The sequence below is a fragment of the Schistocerca gregaria genome, chromosome 1 (genome assembly GCF_023897955.1).
Source record: "Schistocerca gregaria isolate iqSchGreg1 chromosome 1, iqSchGreg1.2, whole genome shotgun sequence".
NCBI lineage: Eukaryota > Metazoa > Arthropoda > Insecta > Orthoptera > Acrididae > Schistocerca > Schistocerca gregaria.
In genome coordinates, this window is record NC_064920.1 from 546,248,014 (window position 1) to 546,267,091 (window position 19,078).

Sequence of the window (19,078 nt, forward strand, 5' to 3'; positions counted from 1 at the left end):
GAAAGACCTCCGGTCCAGATTGTATACCAGACAGGTTCCTCTCAGAGTATGCTGATAAAATAGCTCCATATTTAGCAGTTATATACAACCACTCGCTGACAGAAAGATCCGTACCTAAAGACTGGAAAATTTCTCAAGTCACAGCAATACCCACAAAGGGAAGTACGAGTAATCCGCTGAATTACAGGCCTGTATCACTAACGTCGATTTGCAGTAGGGTTTTAGAACATATACTCTATTCGAACATTATGTACCTCGAAGAAAACGATTTACTGATATATAGTCAGCATGGATTCAGAAAACATCGTCTTTGTGAAACAAAACTAGCTCTTTATACTCATATAAGTGCTATCGATGGGGGATGTCAAACTGATTCCATATTTTTAGATTTCCAGAAGGCTTTCGACACCGTTCCTCGCAAGGGTCTTCTAACCAAACTGCGTGCCTACGGAGTGTCGCCTCAGTTGTGTGACTTGATTCGTGATTTCCTGTCGGAAAGGTCACAGTTTGCAGTAATAGACGGAAAGTCATCGAGTAAAACAGAAGTAATATCCGGCGTTCCCGAAGGAAGTGTTATGGGTCCTCTATTGTTCCTGATCTATATTAACGACATAGGAGACAATCTGAGTAGCCGTCTTAGATTGTTTGCAGATGATGCTGTCATTTACCGTCTTGTAAATTCATCAGATGATCAAAACGACTTGCAAAAAGATTTAGATAAGATATCTGTATGGTGCGAAAAGTGGCAATTGACCCTGAATAAAAAAAAGTGAAGTTATTAACATGAGTACTAAAAGAAATCAGCTAAATTTCGATTACGCGATAAGTCACACAAATCTGAGGACTGTAAATTCAACTAAATACTTACGGATTACAATTACAAATAACCTAAATTGGAACTATCACATAGATAATATTGCGGGTAGAGCACACCGAAGACAGCGATTTATTGGCAGAACACTTAGAAGGTGCAACAGGTCTACTAAAGACTGATTACACCACGCTTGTCCGCCCTATTCTGGAGTACTGCTGTGCGATGTGGGACCCGCATCAGGTGAGACTGACGGATGACATCGAAAAAGTACAAAGAAGGGCAACTCGTTTTGTATTATCGCGAAATAGGGGAGATAGTGTCACATACATGATACGTGAATTGGAGTGGCAATCATTAAAACAAAGGCGTTTTTCGTTGCGACGGGATCTTCTCATGAAATTTCAATCACCAGCTTTCTCCTCCGATTGCGAAAACATTCTGTTGGCACCCACCTACATAGGGAGAAATGATCATCACAATAAAATAAGAGAAATCAGGGCTCGCACCGACACATTTTAGTGCTCGTTTTTCCCGCGTGCCGTTCGAGAGTGGAACGGTAGAGAGACAGCATGAGGGTGGTTCTTTGAACCCTCTGCCAGGCGCTTTATTGTGAATAGCAGAGTAATTACGTAGATGTAGATGTAGACCTTTTGTGTTGGCCATCATGGTAGTGTGGGCGTGGAGGGACTCCACCTCTTACTAAAAAATAGTGCCGTCGTTAAAAGACGCATATGACGAAGGACTACGTTGACCGGTGAGTGTCCCGTGTGCAGAGATTTGAAGGTCACTGTGTTCACGCAACATTATGCCTCCCCACACCATAATGCCTGGAGCATCAGGATGGTTATGTTCGATAATGTTTCTGGGTTCATTACGTGAGATGGAATCACGCGATGCACTCAGGAACATCGTCGAATATTATCGTTCTGGCGGTCCAGGTGTTATGCTGTCGGGAGGCACAAAATCGCAAATCTTTGAACACCGTACACTCACTGATAAACGTCATTTTGTCACTGTGGTCCTACTCCATATGCGTCTTTTCAGGGATGCATACGACACTGACCTGATTTTTACGGATGGCAATATGCAACTGCATCTAACAGTGCAGACGGAGGAGCCCTTGGAACTAGAGGATATTCCGCAAATGGACTGGACTGCGTGTTCATCCGACTTAAAACTCATCGACAACGTGTAGGGCGCTCTGGTGAATGAATTGAATACCATGTCACAAGAACCGCTCCAAAACACTGTGTTTAGCGTGGGAGCACGGGGGAGCGTGTGGTCAGTACACTGCTCTCCTGGCCGTTGTCAGTTTGCGTGACCGGAGCCGCTACTTCTCAGTCAAGTAGCTCCTCCATTACCTCACAACCGCTGAGTGCACCCCGCTTGCCGCCTGCCGACAGCGCTCGGCAGACCCAGACGGTCACCCATCCAAATGCTAGCAAAGCGCAACACCACTTCGGTGATCTGAAGGGAACTGGAGCTACCGCTGCGGCAATGCCGGTGGCTGATGGAACATTAAAGGTGAGTTAATTAGCTGTGGTGTTCAGATTATGCTAGGAGGCACGCAATGTCGAGCGAAGTTAGACTGAAGTACATTATCTGAACAAAAGCAACTGCTTACCAATCAGCAGATGTTAATACGGCGTATTTCCACCTTTCACGTTTATGACTGTTTGAATTCTACCGGAGATACTTTGTGTTGAATCATATCATTTTTCTTTCTTTGCTTATACAGGGTGTAAATTTTAAGTTGGCAAACCAGAATAAGTCGAAAAAAAAGATTCACACGAAAAAATGTGTAGAATCCAAAGTTGACTATTTCTGAGGGGGACATCTGCTGATGCTAAAATTAGCCCGCCACCCCAGCCCCTTGGGGGTGGGGCGGGAGGCAACTTTAAAATTTCAAATGGGAACCCCCATTTTTTGATGAAGAATCAGATTCTACATAAAAAAAACTAAGTACATTTTATCTTAAATATTTGTAGTTGGCGCTGTAGTTGAAGAAGACCCATGTTCTCGCTGTTGCGTGGAATATGGTTACAGATAAAAGAAAAATACTTATTTACTTCGTAAATTTTGATTCGCTAAAACTAAAACTCTCCCTCTCTCCCCATAGGGTAGGGTTTGAGAGAAAGGAGTTAGAGTTTTACAAATGCTGACCCAAATATTAATTTTTTCCACTGATTCGGATTGGGTCAATATTTGTAAAACTGTAATTCCTCTCTCTCCAACCCTACCCTACAGGGTGAGAGGGAGAGTTTTAGTTTTAGTGAATCAAAATTTACGAAGTAAATAAGTGTTTTTTTTATCTGTAACCATTTTCCAAGCAAAAATGAGAACATGGATTTTCTTGAATTACAGCGCCAACTACCAAGAATCAAAACAAATGTTTAAGACAAAATTTACGTATTTTTTATGTAGAAGCTGATTCTGAAATAAAAAATGGGGGTTCCCATTTGAAATTTTAAAGTTGCCTCCCGCTCCACCCTCAAAGGGCTGGGATGGCGGGCTAATTTTAGCACCAGAAGACCCCCCCCCCCCCCCTCGAAAAAAATCAACTTGGGATTCTACACATTTTTTCGTGTGAAGCTTATTTTTTGAGTTATTCTGGTTTGTCAACTTGAAATTCACATCCTATATATAAGCTATATGTGAACTAAATGAGCTACAGACCAAGCACAACGCCAAAAGTAAATTAACGCGTTGTTTCGTGGCAAGGATAATGTTTCGATACATCATTAACTATCTGTATGAAACAAAGTAAAACATAAACTCTTCAATTTATTAATTCATGTACCTTCACCATTTTGTTTCGGGAAGTGGTAGCGTACGGACGTATGCTTGGATCCTTCGTAGCAGCACTGTTAAAAATGTGTATTTCAACAGTTCATTGAAAGTATTATATAAAATTATTAGAAAAGGAATAGTTATTCGCACGGCTATAAGTTCAGGTCCTATCTGTTCATCATTTCACTTGCCGCCGAGATCCTGCATCAAGAGGTTCAGAGCAGACAAGAATAATTCACGCGGTATGTGGACGAGCGTTCCTGCATCGACACTGTCATACTCAAGACTAAACACATGCAAGTAATGTGAGGGTAATGACTCAGACTTGATAGGCAACTATTGAACTTGGTTTAGTTTTACCAAAAATATTGTGCTTCGTGTGACAGATCGACAATTTCAATGATCGCGGTGATTAGTTGGTACGGCACACTACTGGAAGCAGCAGTATGTAATGCAAATTATGTTTATTGACCTTGACTGTAATGATATTAGAGGTCTGTTGCTATAGGTATCAATTAAAGTTCGCCCAAGATTGTGCACAGATTATAAATTACCTCCAAAATTTTTTTCAACTGTTCTTTCCGATCAATTTTTCCAGTTATTCAAGCAATTATTAGTCCATTTCCACATCCCTATTCAACTTTCAACTAGGTCTCTCAATGTCTGTGGATGAATGACAACCCATTCTCCCTCATGATCTCAAACTAGAGGAAGTAGTGATGTTCGGTGTCGGGCTCTGGAGCGCAGTTGAAGTCTTGACCTATTCCAAAAATGTTCCATTGAGCTCAGGTCGGGACTCTGGCGAGGACAGTCCACTTCTGGATTATTTATGTCCACAAAGCATCGCCTTACATTACAACAGCGTGCAGTGTCATGCTCATACTCACAGTCATCGTATTGCTGCGCTACACGTATTATACAACGCTGTAAAATCTGTTTGTATCCTTCTGCAGTTTGTGTTTTGTTACGAGAACAAGAGGGCCACACCCTAATCACGAGAAACTCCTCTGTACTTCACTGTTGGCGCTATACGTGATGACATTCACTAGACCCAAACCCTTCCATCGGATAGCATGATTCATCACCCCAAATCACTCGTTTCCAGTCATCCATGGTCTAACGATGCCGTTCTTTACACCAGCTGGAGCGTCGTCTAGCCCTGACTACAGACTTGTGTAGGTTACAAGGAACTCATTCAACGAAACACCATCGATACGGGATTTCGGAGCCGGAGAACCACTCGTCTACCCTTGATGACTGCACGACACAAATCTTCACGCCTCGCCTGGGCCCATCAACACCGATATTGGACTGTTGATGACTGGAAACATGTTGCCTGGTCGGACGAGTCTCGTTTTAAATTGTATCGAGCTGATGGACGTATACAGAAATGGAAAAAAACCTCTTGATTCCATAGACCCTGCATGTCAGCAGGAGGCTGTTCAAGCTGGTGGAGGTTCTGTAATAGTGTGGCGTGTGTGCAGTTGGAGTGATATGGGACCCCTGATACGTCTAGATGCGGCTCTGACAGGTGACACGTGCGTAAGCACCCTGTTTGATCACCTTGCATCCATTCATGTCCATTGTGCATTCCGACGGATTTGGAAATTCCAGCAGGACAATGCGATACCCCACACGTTCAGAATTGCTACAGAGAGGCTCCAGGAACAATCTTCTGAGTTTAAGCACTTCCGCTGACCACCAAACTCCCCAGACATGATCATTATTGAGCACATTTGGGATACCGTACAACGTGCTTTTCACTAGAAATCTCCGCCTCCTCGTACTCGTACGGATCTATGGACAGCCCTGCAGGATTCATGGTGTCAGTTTCCTCCAGCACTACTTCAGACATTAGTCGAGCCCATGACACGTCGTGTTGCGGCACTTCTGCGTGCGCGATATTAGGCAGGTGTACCAGTTTCTTTGGCTCTTCAGTTGTGTTTGTTATTTGTTTTTTCTATGGTTGTCAACCACACAAATCTACAAGTTGCTTCAGATTTGTCTCAGAACGTTTATTCTTTGTATAATCGACTTAATAAATTGTCATTTTGCGCGTGAACCCCATTATGGTCAGTAGTATCTCATTACTGGTATTTAGAGAGATGTACAACAACCACATGTTAGAGTGTTTTTTTCATTCATACATAGTCCTCTGGCTGCAAAGAATTTTCGAGAGGTGACATACTACAAACCTTATCTAGCACCGGCTTCTTGCAATTAGATACATCACTCTCAGTGTGTGGGCTCTCCTCTGGTCCTGTTTCTTTAATGGGCGCAGGGAAGCCTACGGGCAGTGCGGTGGAGACTCGTGTGCAGTGGCGGGCAGGAACTTCTTGACCGTTAACGTTAGCGACACACAAAGATCAGTGATTGCTGCCCATACATGATGTTGTGTAGGTCGCTTGTCGGCAGTTGTCATCAACAAATGCCCGCACTTTGAGGCTGTGAGCTGCGGGAGTAGAGATTTCATTTATGTGGCGAGCGCTGTTCCAACTACACCTCTGAGCCACCTGGAGCCATGCGGTGGTCGCTGGATTGGAGAAAAAATGGTATGAATTCCATTGTTATTAGGTACTGCAGTCCGTTTTCTTCCATCGGTCACTACGCGTGTGTTGTTCGCAATTTGAATCATTGTAGTAGTATGCTAATTGTAATAACTGGTCTTTTTTGAAAATATGCTTATCGACAGACGCTGCTCGATCCCTGCAGCTCTCTAAGATCGCATTTTATCACATAGTGAGAGAGGTGCTGTGACATACACTCCTGGAAATTGAAATAAGAACACCGTGAATTCATTGTCCCAGGAAGGGGAAACTTTATTGACACATTCCTGGGGTCAGATACATCACATGATCACACTGACAGAACCACAGTCACATAGACACAGGCAACAGAGCATGCACAATGTCGGCATTAGTACAGTGTATATCCACCTTACGCAGCAATGCAGGCTGCTATTCTCCCATGGAGGCGATCGTAGAGATGCTGGATGTAGTCCTGTGGAACGGCTTGCCATGCCATTTCCACGTGGCGCCTCAGTTGGACCAGCGTTCGTGCTGGACGTGTAGACCGCGTGAGACGACGCTTCATCCAGTCTCTGCAGTGTTAGCTATGCAGCGAGCAGGTGTGGCCAGCGGGTGGTGACGCTGCGCGGCAGTTTGCGGCCCAGCGTCCGGATTTGGGCGTTGTGTGACCGGCCAGCACGTTCGTAAAAGGTGCGGGTGGCCGCCTGGAAGAGGTCACGGAGCAGAGGTACTTCCGCGACGTCGTGAAGAGGAGCGGTGGCGAAATCGTAAGGCAGGTGCAAGGCCAGCCTAAGGATATGTGCCTCCAGCTTCTTCAGGTTCGTGTCGGCGGCGTTCTCCCAGACGACGACGGCGTATTTGAGTACAGGGCGGAGCAGCGCCTTGTAGAGAGTGATGCCCAGACGCGGTGGTAGTCGGGAGCCGGGGTTTAGCACCGGGTACAGGACGCGAAGCCGGTTCCACACTTTGGCCTTCACTTCGCGGATGTGCGGAACCCACGTGAGTGGGCGGTCGATGGTGACGCCGAGGTAATGCGCCGTGGGACGCCACAGGACAGGGCTGCCACCGACGGTGAGCGGTTGCAGACCCGCAGGAACGAGTCGCCTGGTGACGATCAGGAACTGCGTCTTGGCCCCATTGAATTGTAGACGCCACTTGACGGCCCAGGCTGCCAGGGTGTCAACGGCGAGCTGCAGACGGCGGCGCATGACGGCGGCATTGAGGCTCCTCGTATATACAGCCGTGTCATCCGCGTACTGGGCGAGCCGCACACGGTTGATCTTCGGCGCATCAGAAGTGTACAGCGAGTACAGGAGTGGTCCCAAGACCGAGCCCTGTGGCACACTGGCGTTGATGCGGCGGACGGAGGACAAGCCATGCGCGGCCCGCACATGGAAGGTCCTATCGGCAAGATAGGAATGGATGAGACGGACGTGCGACGTCGGGACCCCAAGTTCAAAAAGTTTGAACAAGAGGCCGCGGTGCCACACACTGTCGAAAGCACGCGACACGTCCAGGAACACCGCGCCGAAGGACTCGCGCTGCTCGAGGGCGACGAACACATCTTCCACTAGCCGTAGGAGTTGGTGAACTGCCGAGTGGCCCCTGCGAAAGCCGAACTGCTCTTCGGGCAGGAGGCCTTCCTCGTCAACGTGGCGCTGCAGCCGCCTGATGTACACCCTTTCAAAGACCTTGGAGACGGCCGGCAGTAAACTAAAAGGTCTGTAGTTCGCGGGCTGACGCAGATCCTTCCCCATCTTCGGAATCGCCACGATCTCTGCATGCTTCCAGGACTGAGGAAAACTGCAGGACCGGAGGATTACGGCGGCGAGATGAGTGACAGCCACCGGCGGCAACTTCTGGAGTAGGGCGTTGGAAACCTCGTCTGGGCCCGCAGCTTTCCTGGGGTTCAGGGCACGCAGGATGGACGACACCTCCTCCGCCGTCGTCTCTTCAATGACGTCATCGTCGTCGCGTGCCTCCAAGTAGCGTAGGAGCCGGTCAGCAACCAGGTCGTCGTGGACAGCGTCGGTCGGGTCTTCGATCGGCGTAAACGCAGCCTTAAAGACGTCTGCGAGGGCATCAGCCTTCGCAGCTGGTTCGCAGACAGCCTGACCATTGACGAGCAGTGGAGGGATACGTTGCGTGCGGCGTAGGAAACGCTTCATCGTCTGCCAGGCCGTGCTGTCGTCAAGACAGGGGGTGGCGACCTTGTTATTCCAGTCGCGATTGCGATGGTTGTCAATGGCGACCCGGATGTCCCGCCGCATCCTGTTGAGGAGGCGCTTGGTGTCGGCATTTCTTGTCCGCTGCCACTCTCGGTAGACCCGGTTCTTCTCAGTGATGGCCTCAAGGATGTCCGGCGGCAGCTGGCGGGAGTAGTCAGGCGGAGTGCGAGGTCGGGGCGGCGTTGCTATGTTGGCAGCGTCGATCGTGGTTGCCGCAAAGTGCAGAAGCGCTGCGTCCGCTCCAGCTTCCGCAGGGGGCGGCGCGGCGGCGAGTGAGTCCGTCACGGCTGCTTGAAACCTGCCCCAGTCGATGCCAGCAAGTGAGATGCCTCGCCTGGGCTGTTGCAAGGCGTCTAAGTCGATATCGAAAACCACTGGGACATGATCAGAAGACAGTGCCGTCCTCGTCGTGGCGGTGATCTGATGAGGGATGCCCTTGACGACTGCGATGTCGATGATATTCGGGAGGCCACGGGCAGGTGAGATTGTCGGATCGTACGGCCCCACCACAAGCGCATGGTGGCGTTCTGCTACCCGGAGCAGGCAGCGGCCAGCGGCATTGGTGATCCTGGAGTTCCAGGAGATATGTTTACTATTGAACTCCCCGGTGACGAACACCTGCCCCCTCAAGGAGAGCAGAGCATCGATGTCAGCAGGGTCCAGTGGACGAGACGGCGGCCGATAGGCAGCGACGAACGTGATGGCGCCCGCCGAGGTGTGAACGACGACACCAGTGGCCTCCAGGGTTGCCAGTGGCGGAAGGTGTATCATGTGATGACGAATGCCATTGTGGACGTAAACGGCTGTCCCACCACCCGCCGTCAGTCGATCGGTGCGATAGCTGGAGTAGTTGGCCGCCCTGACGTCGACCCCAGGCTTCAGGTGGGTTTCGTTGATAAGGCAGACTTCGACGGCTTTATCTCGAAGAAATTGGCGAAGTTCACCAGCTTGAGTGCGGACGCCGTTGGCATTCCACGTGACGACCGTGAGCCCTCTAACGCTGCCCGTGGTGCAGCTGGTGAGTGTTGACAGCGGTCGGGGCCGGAGAGGCCATCGGCACTGCAGCGGTGAGTTGCTGCGATAGGACTTCAATCAACTTCGTAGCACTGGTCACCAAGGCAGTGAGCTGCTCGACAAGGTTGGCCAGGTCAGCGGTGGAGGCAGCCGGCGCGGCCCCGTCGCTGGAAGGGGAAGGCGTGGCTGACTCGCTTGGAGAGTCCACCTGGGGCTGGTCGACTGACGGTGCTGAGAGCTGGGTACCCACGGGGCGCTGACCCCCGCGCAAGCGATTGGCGGGGCGCGGTCCGGCCGACGGCCCGGGAGAGGCAGTACCCGGGTCCGCCACAAGCAGCTGTGGTGGAGGCGCAGGAGCCTCAGGTATCGGCACGGCATCGGACGCGGCAGGAGCAGGAGCAGCCGACGCAGCCGGGACGGCGGAGGGCACCCCTGACGTTGCCGCCGCGAAAGAGACGCCGGGCCGTCTCGTTGCTGGCTTCTTCGGACGCGGCGCTGGTGTTTGGCCACATTGGCGAGCGATGGCACGCTTCCACACCTCACACCCACGATAGCTGGCCACGTGAGCACCGCCACAGAGTGCACATGTCGGCTTCTCGGTGGGTGGACGGGGGCACGCACTTCCTGCGTGGGCGCCGGCGCATTTAACACATCTGTCCGGCATAGAGCAGTGGCGCGCGACGTGATTGATCCCCTGGCAGCGAAAGCACTGCACAGGGCCTCTCCTGGAGCGAAGATCTTCGGTCTGAACCGGAACGTCAGCGATCCGCGTCAATTGGTATACACTCCTGGAAATTGAAATAAGAACACCGTGAATTCATTGTCCCAGGAAGGGAAAACTTCATTGACACATTCCTGGGGTCAGATACATCACATGATCACACTGACAGAACCACAGGCACATAGACACAGGCAACAGAGCATGCACAATGTCGGCACTAGTACAGTGTATATCCACCTTTCGCAGCAATGCAGGCTGCTATTCTCCCATGGAGACGATCGTAGAGATGCTGGATGTAGTCCTATGGAACGGCTTGCCATGCCAAACATGCTCAATGGGGGACAGATCCGGAGATCTTGCTGGCCAGGGTAGTTGAATTACACCTTCTAGAGCACGTTGGGTGGCACGGGATACATGCGGACGTGCATTGTCCTGTTGGAACAGCAAGTTCCCTTGCCGGTTAGGAATGGAAGAACGATGGGTTCGATGACGGTTTGGATGTACCGTGCACTATTCAGTGTCCCCTCGACGACCACCAGAGGTGTACGGCCAGTGTAGGAGATCGCTCCCCACACCATGATGCCGGGTGTTGGCCCTGTGTGCCTCGGTCGTATGCAGTCCTGATTGTGGCGCTCACCTGCACGGCGCCAAATACGCATACGACCATCATTGGCACCAAGGCAGAAGCGACTCTCATCGCTGAAGACGACACGTCTCCATTCGTCCCTCCATTCACGCCTGTCGCGACACCACTGGAGGCGGGCTGCACGATGTTGGGGCGTGAGCGGAAGACGGCCTAACGGTGTGCGGGACCGTAGCCCAGCTTCATGGAGACGGTTGCGAATGGTACTCGCCGATACCCCAGGAGCAACAGTGTCCCTAACTTGCTGGGAAGTGGCGGTGCGGTCCCCTACGGCACTGCGTAGGATCCTACGGTCTTGGCGTGCATCCGTGCGTCGATGCGGTCCGGTCCCAGGTCGACGGGCCCGTGCACCTTCCGCCGACCACTGGCGACAACATCGATGTACTGTGGAGACCTCACGCCCCACGTGTTGAGCAATTCGGCGGTACGTCCACCCGGCCTCCCGCATCCCCACTATACGCCCTCGCTCAGAGTCCATCAACTGCACATACGGTTCACGTCCACGCTGTCGCGGCATGCTACCAGTGTTAAAGACTGCGATGGAGCTGCGTATGCCACGGCAAACTGGCTGACACTGACGGCGGCGGTGCACAAATGCTGCGCTGCTAGCGCCATTCGACGGCCAACACCGCGGTTCCTGGTGTGTCCGCTGTGACGTGCGTGTGATCATTGCTTGTACAGCCCTCTCGCAGTGTCCGGAGCAAGTATGGTGGGTCTGACACACCGGTGTCAATGTGTTCTTTTTTCCATTTCCAGGAGTGTACTTTGCGGTTCTCCACGGTGTCGGAGCAGACGACCAGGAAAAGCGGCATATCATCGCGCGATTTAGGCGACTTCGTCTTCACAACTGCTCGTATGTAGAAGTCCATGTCAGCGAGTTCGCGATGCAGGTAATCGGCTTCCATGTTGAATGGGAGGTCCCGGATTACAATCTTCAAGACTTTGTCAGGTGCGGAAGCGTGAGTATAGAACGGGATACCACGCTCAGTCGCCTCCTGAGTGACCCGGCGCTAGTCGTCAGCAGTGCGGAGTGTGACCCTGTACAGGTCTCGTCCGGCAGGCTTCACGGTATATACGGCCGTTGTCCAGCTGCACAACAACTTCTGCAGTTCCCCTGGTCCGGTGCGTCAGCGAGCGCGTCGAATGAGTTGGCGACGGCAGTTGGAAGCGTCGTCGATGACTGCATGCGTCTTGCAGTGCGCCGGGCCGGGTCAAAACCATCAGCGTCAGGGGTGAAATCTTGCTTGGCCCTCTTCACGATCGGTGAGCTGCGAACAGCGGACGTGGCGGCTGTTGCCCTCCTCTTCTGTTTCCCACTTCGTCCGCGTGGCTGAGGGGCGGTGGAGCTCTCATCTTCAGAATCGGGGAGCGGAACAGACAGTGCTGTCTTCAAAGTTTGCGAAGCTGTGTCCATCAAATCCATAGCCATAGCACTGGTCGTCGTAAGTGGGGGGCCAGATGGGGACGCCGACGGCGCAAGCGCGGCCGGACGGCGATCTGCCACACCCTTCGCGTCGTTAGCAAGCGCAGGTACGTCCTTCTCGCGGCTGCACATCTCAGCGACTGTGCGTCCGTTCGTTACTTCCGAGTAGTAGAGGCCCTGCGAGGATGGCTCCGGTACGCTGGCGGCGGTGGACGATGACGCGGCGGCTACGATGACAGCAGTAGGCTCGCTCGGCGTGAACTGAAAGTGTCCCACTCAGGTGCCTTAGTTATATAGGATGATAACGACGAGGAGGAGGAGGCGAAGCTCGAATCTTATTGGTCCATTGGGTTTCCCGCCATTTTCTTGCACGCCCATTGTTGGAGAGAGCTAGGGAGAGGTTTCCCGCCAGTTTCATATCATATGACCACTATCGATAATTTGTATAATTGTCCAAGGCTTATGGTTGATTCCCCTGGGTGACATTGATCAATTCCCAGTGGTTCCGCATTGTGAGGGGAATGGGAGTGACCTTGAATATAAGGAGCCCAATTGAATAACTTTATACTGGAAGTCCTGTTCTTATGAGCAACTCCCCCTATATCTGAAAGTCTCATTGCATACATTTTCCCATGAAGTCACTGGTTGTATTGTCTCACAGTGGGATAAATGTATTAACAGTAATGGCGAGTACTTTTGAAATAGTGAACAGTTTACTTATTGCTTTCTCCCCATCTGTCTCGTTTTCATTTGACTGCCCCTCGTAACAATAACACTCCCTAATTTATTTATGCGATTACACAAATACAGAATATGGTATTTAGAACAGGATATTCCTGGATGTGAAATAACCACAGTTGTTAGCAAAACTGCCAGACGGCATGTCTGTTTTAATTTTAAACGTCGCTGTTGTCGGGATAGTTTCCTAAATGATCCTCTCTTTAACATCATCATCATCATCATCATAAGTCGTTGTGCTCTCTGCTGAGCGTCGTGACCCTATGAACCAAACGATTCCCTCCCGGACAGTTGCCAGATTCTCTTAGTGCCTGCTGAAGAGGTACACTGGACATCTTGATTTGATCTATCCATCTGCTTGCTCTTCTTCCTCTTCGTCTCGTGCCCTCAGTCTTTCCTTGCAAAATTATTTTCTCAGGACTTTCTCCATTTCTTGTCACAATATGGCCAAAAAAGTGGAGAATGTTTTCGGTGACTCGAAAAGAAAGGCTTCTGGAGATATCGAGTTGTTCAATAATGGACCCATTTGTTCTTCTTTCGGTCCATTTTATGCGTAGCATCCTACGCCATCAGCAAAGCTCAAACGCATCAATGCGCTGTTTGTCTCTGGCCTTGAGTGTCCATGTTTCGCAACCATAAAAGAAGACAGAAAACACGAGTGTTTCCATTACCCGGATTTTTGTACTACTTGTTATTGTTCTGCTCTGTCAGATCTAGGTGAGCTTCTTCATAACCACTCGCCCTAGCGTGATCCGTCTTCTTATCTCATCTTCACAACTTCCCGTGCTGGAGAGACCCGAGATAAGTGAAGGGATGCACGACTTCCAGTTCCTCTAATCGACCTGTGAGCTGGATCTGTTCTTCTCGATCAATTATCATGAGATTGGACTTGCTGAGGTTGATGTCTAATCCATACTAGTCTAAAGTCTTTTACTCTTTTTAGTAACTCAGCACTTTCATCTTCGCTGTTGGCTAAAAGCACAGTGTCATCAGGAAAACGAAGATTGTTAATAATTCTCCCACCAGTTGAGAAGCCTTTGGTCAAACCATCAAGAGATTTCCTAACGACATGTCCTCAATAGATGTTGTACAGTTGTGGGGATAGGACACAACCCTATCTCACACCTTTTGATACTTTGAAGGAATAGGACGTGCCAGCACTTGTCTTTACAGCTGCGAATTGATTATTGTATAGACTTTTGATCAATGTTATAAAGGGAGGTGGGCACCGAACTCTGCAAGCACCTGCCACAGCTTTTCCCAGAAACACAGTCAAAGGCTTTCCTATAGTCAAGAAAGCAGATGAAAAGAGGAAGTCAGAACTCTGGTGATTTTTCTATTATTTGTCTTATATTGAGAATCTTCACGAGTTCCTTTCCCATCAAAAAAACCTGATTGTTCTGTGGATATGTGAGGCTTTAACAGACCAGAAGGTTATTGTTCCTAAGAACTTTCTTTTCTTAACAAAAATACTATTAATAATGATCGCATAAAATAAGTAACTTTTATGCAGAGAATTGTCTGGGTAGGAACAATATTTACTTAACTTCTTCTGTCATCCCATTGTGCAATTATTTCTGTGTTAAGGAGGCGCACTCTGACATAAGCCTTGGCACAAATAAATACGTCAATAACTCCCTCTGCAACTTATAAGTCGTTTATTTTGCCACCTACTGTTTTCTACACTTTGAACACCTGGTTTTCATTGTGTTATTTGTATGGCATATAGCAATTTACAAGACACCTCTGTATTACGAATCTGCGCACCATATTACTGTAATTCTTAGGTGTTTTTGGTCTGATGCTGTCATCCACTTCTTACACAAGTGTCTGTCTTACGGAAATAGTCCTTCAGTGTGACGTACAGTCTGCGTTTTTATTCATGTTTGTGCTCCCATAAATAGCACAAAACAGCTTATTAACAAATACTAAACAATAGGGATAGAAACCGAAGCAATGAATTAAAATTTGTGCTACAGCCAGGGTTTAAATACAGGCCTCCTCCTTACTAGACAGATGCGCTAACCACTACACCTACGCTTTAGGTAAAGCCAGGATTTCCTCATTACATACAAAGCTGGGATGCTATTCCAATGTCGGAGATCATCGGCAATGCTGACGATTTAAGAACGGGAAAATGGGCTGAATGTATGAACGGAAGGTTGTGTTACGGAGAGCATTGTGTTAGGGTAGTCACAATGCTACTGTGATGTAGTGGTTAGCACATCTGCTTAGTAAGTAGGAGACCTGCAGTCAAGTCCTCACTATGGCGCAAATTTTAATTCATTGCTGCACCTTCTATCCTTATCGAAGATGAAGCTGAGATTCTTATGTCTCCATGAAAATGTAGGTCCATCACATCAAAAGACTAAACAACTTTACGTGATTGACTCGAAACTTGTAGCACTGTGGCTCTTTTGTGATATCACAACACTCGTAATGGAACGGGAGCTTTGCGCTGCCTGCATACTAAAGAGCAAGCGGGCGAGACCCAGTCCCTGAATCCAGGTGGGTTAGACGGGTCGTGGAGCTCCTACAGCACGGGGGTCACACCCGTATAGCGGTTTTTGGTAACACAACCTTGTTTCACTGGCAAGACACTTGTAGCGCTACAAGTTTATCAGCCTATCATCTCAGTTCCTTACTGGGTGATGTAAAGTCTTCCATATTTGCTTTGGTTACTTCAACACAGATGTTGGTCTCATATGATGTGTTCCTGATGATGACTTCGTGTGTGTCTTGTACTCTTTGAATTACAGTGTAAATATGTTGCAAGTGTGCTGCTAGATTTTTTCACGCATCCGTAAATAATATTGGGTGGAGTAAATGATTCCATATTTGCTTTTGTTTCATACAAAACAGAAGCTAGTTTTGTCGTACGGTGTTTTGTGGACTCTCATATGTTTGTTACTGCTTACGAATCACTGTGCACTACTCGATTTAACTGCATTGTAATATATTGTTTGTATTCTACTTTATTTTTATTTGCGTCTGTTTTTAGTATTTTCCTGCATTTAATGGAGAATTCCATGTTAGCGGTTTTTGGCAAAGTTCGTATTCAACTTTATTACATCTTGTCACTGATGCTATACAGGGTGGCCCATTGATAGTGACCGGGCCAAATATCTTTCGAAATAAGCATCAAACGAAAAAACTATAAAGAGCGAAACTCGTCTAGCTACAAGGGGGAAACCAGATGGCGCTATAGTTGGCCCGCTAGATGGCGCTGCCATAGGTCAAACGGATATCAACTGCGTTGTTTAAAATAGGAGTCCCCATTTTTATTACATATTCGTGTAATACGTAAAGAAATATGAATTTTTTAGTTGGACCACTTTTTTCGCTTTGTGACAGATGGCGCTGTAGTAGTCACAAACGTATAAGTACGTGGTATCACGTAACATTCCGCCAGTGCGGACGGTATTTGCTTCGTGATACATTACCCGTGTTGAAATAGGCGGTTTACCAATTGTGGAAAAGGTCGATTTCGTGTTGATGTATGGCTATTGTGATCAAAATGCCCAACGGGCGTGTGCTATGTATGCTGCTTGGTATTCTGGACGACATCATCCAAGTGTCCGGACCGTTCGCCGGATTGTTACGTTATTTAAAGAAACAGGAAGTGTTCAGCCACATGTGAAACGTCAACCACGTCCTGCAACAAAAGATGATCCCCACGTAGGTATTTTAGCTGCTGTCGCGGCTAATCCGCACATCAGTAGCAGACAAATTGCGCGAGAATCGGGAATCTCAAAAACAGTGGTGTTGAGAATGCTACATCAACATCGATTGCACCCGTACCACATTTATATGCACCGGAATTGCATGGCGACGACTTTGAACGTCGTGTACAGTTCTGCCACTGGGCACGAGAGAAATTACTGGACGATGACAGATTTTTTGCACGCGTTCTATTTAGCGACGAAGCGTCATTCACCAACAGCGGTAACGTAAACCGGCATAATATGCACTATTGGGCAACGGAAAATCCACGATGGCTGCGACAAGTGGAGCATCAGCGACCTTAGCGGGTTAATGCACGGTGCGGCATTATGGGAGGAAGGATAATTGGCCCCCATTTTATCGATGGCACTCTAAATGGTGCAATGTATGCTGATTTCCTACTTAATGTTTTACCAATGTTACTACAAGATGTTTCACTGCATGACAGAATGGCGATGTACTTCCAACATGATGGATGTCCGGCACATAGTTCGCGTGCGGTTGAAGCAGTATTGAATAGCATATTTCATGGCTGGTGGATTGGCCGTCGAAGCACCATACCATGGTCTGTATGTTCATCGGATCTGACCTCCACGGATTTCTTTCTGTGGAGAAAGTTGAAGGATATTTGCTATCGTGATCCAACGACAACGCCTGACAACATGCGTCAGCGCATTGTCAATGCATCTGCAAACATTACGGAAGGCGAACTACTCGCTGTTGAGAGGAATGTCGTTACATGTATTGCCAAATGCACTGAGGTTGACGGACATAATTTTGAGCATTATTTCATTAATGTGGTATTTACACGTAATCACGCTGTAACAGCATGCGTTCTCAGAAATGATAAGTTCACAAAGTTACATGTATCACATTGAAACAACCGAAATAAAATGTGCAAACGTACCTACGTTCTGTATTTTAATTTAAAAAACCTACCTGTTCCCAACTGTTCGTCTAAAATTGTGAGACATATGTTTGTGACTATTACAGCGCCATTTATCACAAAGCGAAAAAAGTGGTCCAACTGAAACATTCACATTTCTTCACGTACTAGACGAATATGTAATAAAAATAGGGGTTCCTATTAAAAAAAAAACGGAGTTGATATCCGTTTGACCTATGGCAGCGCCATCTAGCGGGCCAACCATAGCGCCATCTGTTTTTCCTCTTCAATCTAGAGAAGTTTCGTTCTTTGTAGTTTTTCCGTTTGACGCTTATTTCGTGAGATATTTGGCCCCGTCACGATCAATGGACCACCCTGTATACTTGTGCTTCGAATGGTGTCAGTTCTAACCACTGAGAATGCTTTAAAGTCGGAGTGTCAGAGCACACAGTTATTGCACTAGACAGGCTACTATTATGCAGCAAAAGTATTCTACAGTGCACCTAAGTGCATAAACATATACGGCTCAAATGGTTCAAATGGCTCTGAGCACTATGGGACTTGACATCTGAGGTCATCAGTCCCCTACAACTTAGAACTACTTAAACCTAACTAACCTAACGACATCACACACATCTATGGCCGAGGCAGGATTCGAACCTGCGACCGTAGCGGTCGCGCGGTTCTAGACTAAAGCGCCTAGAAGCGCTCGGCCATAGCGGCCGGCGTCTGGTACCAATCTGACTGACATCTGGAGGTTTCGTTGAGTGTTACCATGTGGGTATCCCGGCCATCAATGCCATACGATCAGTTCATTTTTTCCCACTGTACTAAATGCTGCTGCATTTAGTAAACATTAGTTATACAGAATACATTCAATGATGACGTCATAAGAGTCTGTATTATTTGCTTTGAAATTTTCATTGTAGTGAGAGGATAATTCTATTACATCGATTTCTACTAATATGTATTGTTTGTAGTATATGATAATAACATGTGAATCCATTGCATAACTATTGTAGTTATAACGCCCCCTGGTGCAGAGGGAGGAGGGGGGGGGGGGGGTTTGAGCCAAGATGGTGCGAACGGCTGCTAGAGGCGAGGGGTGAGCATAGGAGGCTCCAGAGAAAGGCCGCTGCAAATGCAGCAAGTTATTTTGTTGCCGCATCTTTGCTGCTTGATACACCGGGTCAGTGGCTGGCTAGACGGTGAACTCTACTGGGCTGGCTGCCTGCAAGCCTCACAAATGCGGTATTCCACCGCTCCGGCGGCCTCGTTACGTAAGCCAGCCACGTTCTGTCAGCGCCAGCCGTGTGTTCTTGACGACGGCACGCCTGATACAGTGCCAGGCACCACTTCATCGTGTCACAGCAGTAGACAACCAGGACCCGGACACAATGCCCGCGATGGTGGATCAAGGTTATCGTGCACGGGGTGCGACCCACTGGCTCCTGGGCAGGAGTTGGTCATGCTGCTGGAGATGATCATGGCCCGATCCGCTGTACCAGAACGGACTTAGCACGCTGAGCTGTTTGCCGTGCTGTGGACTCAGACCAGTGACTTCTTCTGG

At 48.6% G+C, this 19,078-nt stretch overlaps 1 protein-coding gene across 1 annotated transcript; it reads right to left on the reverse strand.

Annotated features, from left to right (window-relative positions):
• Positions 1 to 9,354: 9,354 nt before the first annotated feature.
• Positions 9,355 to 12,293, reverse strand: LOC126359524 (skin secretory protein xP2-like). The gene is made up of 2 exons (XM_050007641.1): positions 11,840 to 12,293; positions 9,355 to 9,998 (listed from the first exon to the last, which is right to left on the reverse strand). The coding sequence occupies exons 1-2, from the start codon at positions 12,291 to 12,293 to the stop codon at positions 9,355 to 9,357; spliced, it is 1,098 nt and encodes a 365-aa protein (XP_049863598.1).
• Between the last annotated feature and the right edge of the window lie 6,785 nt (positions 12,294 to 19,078).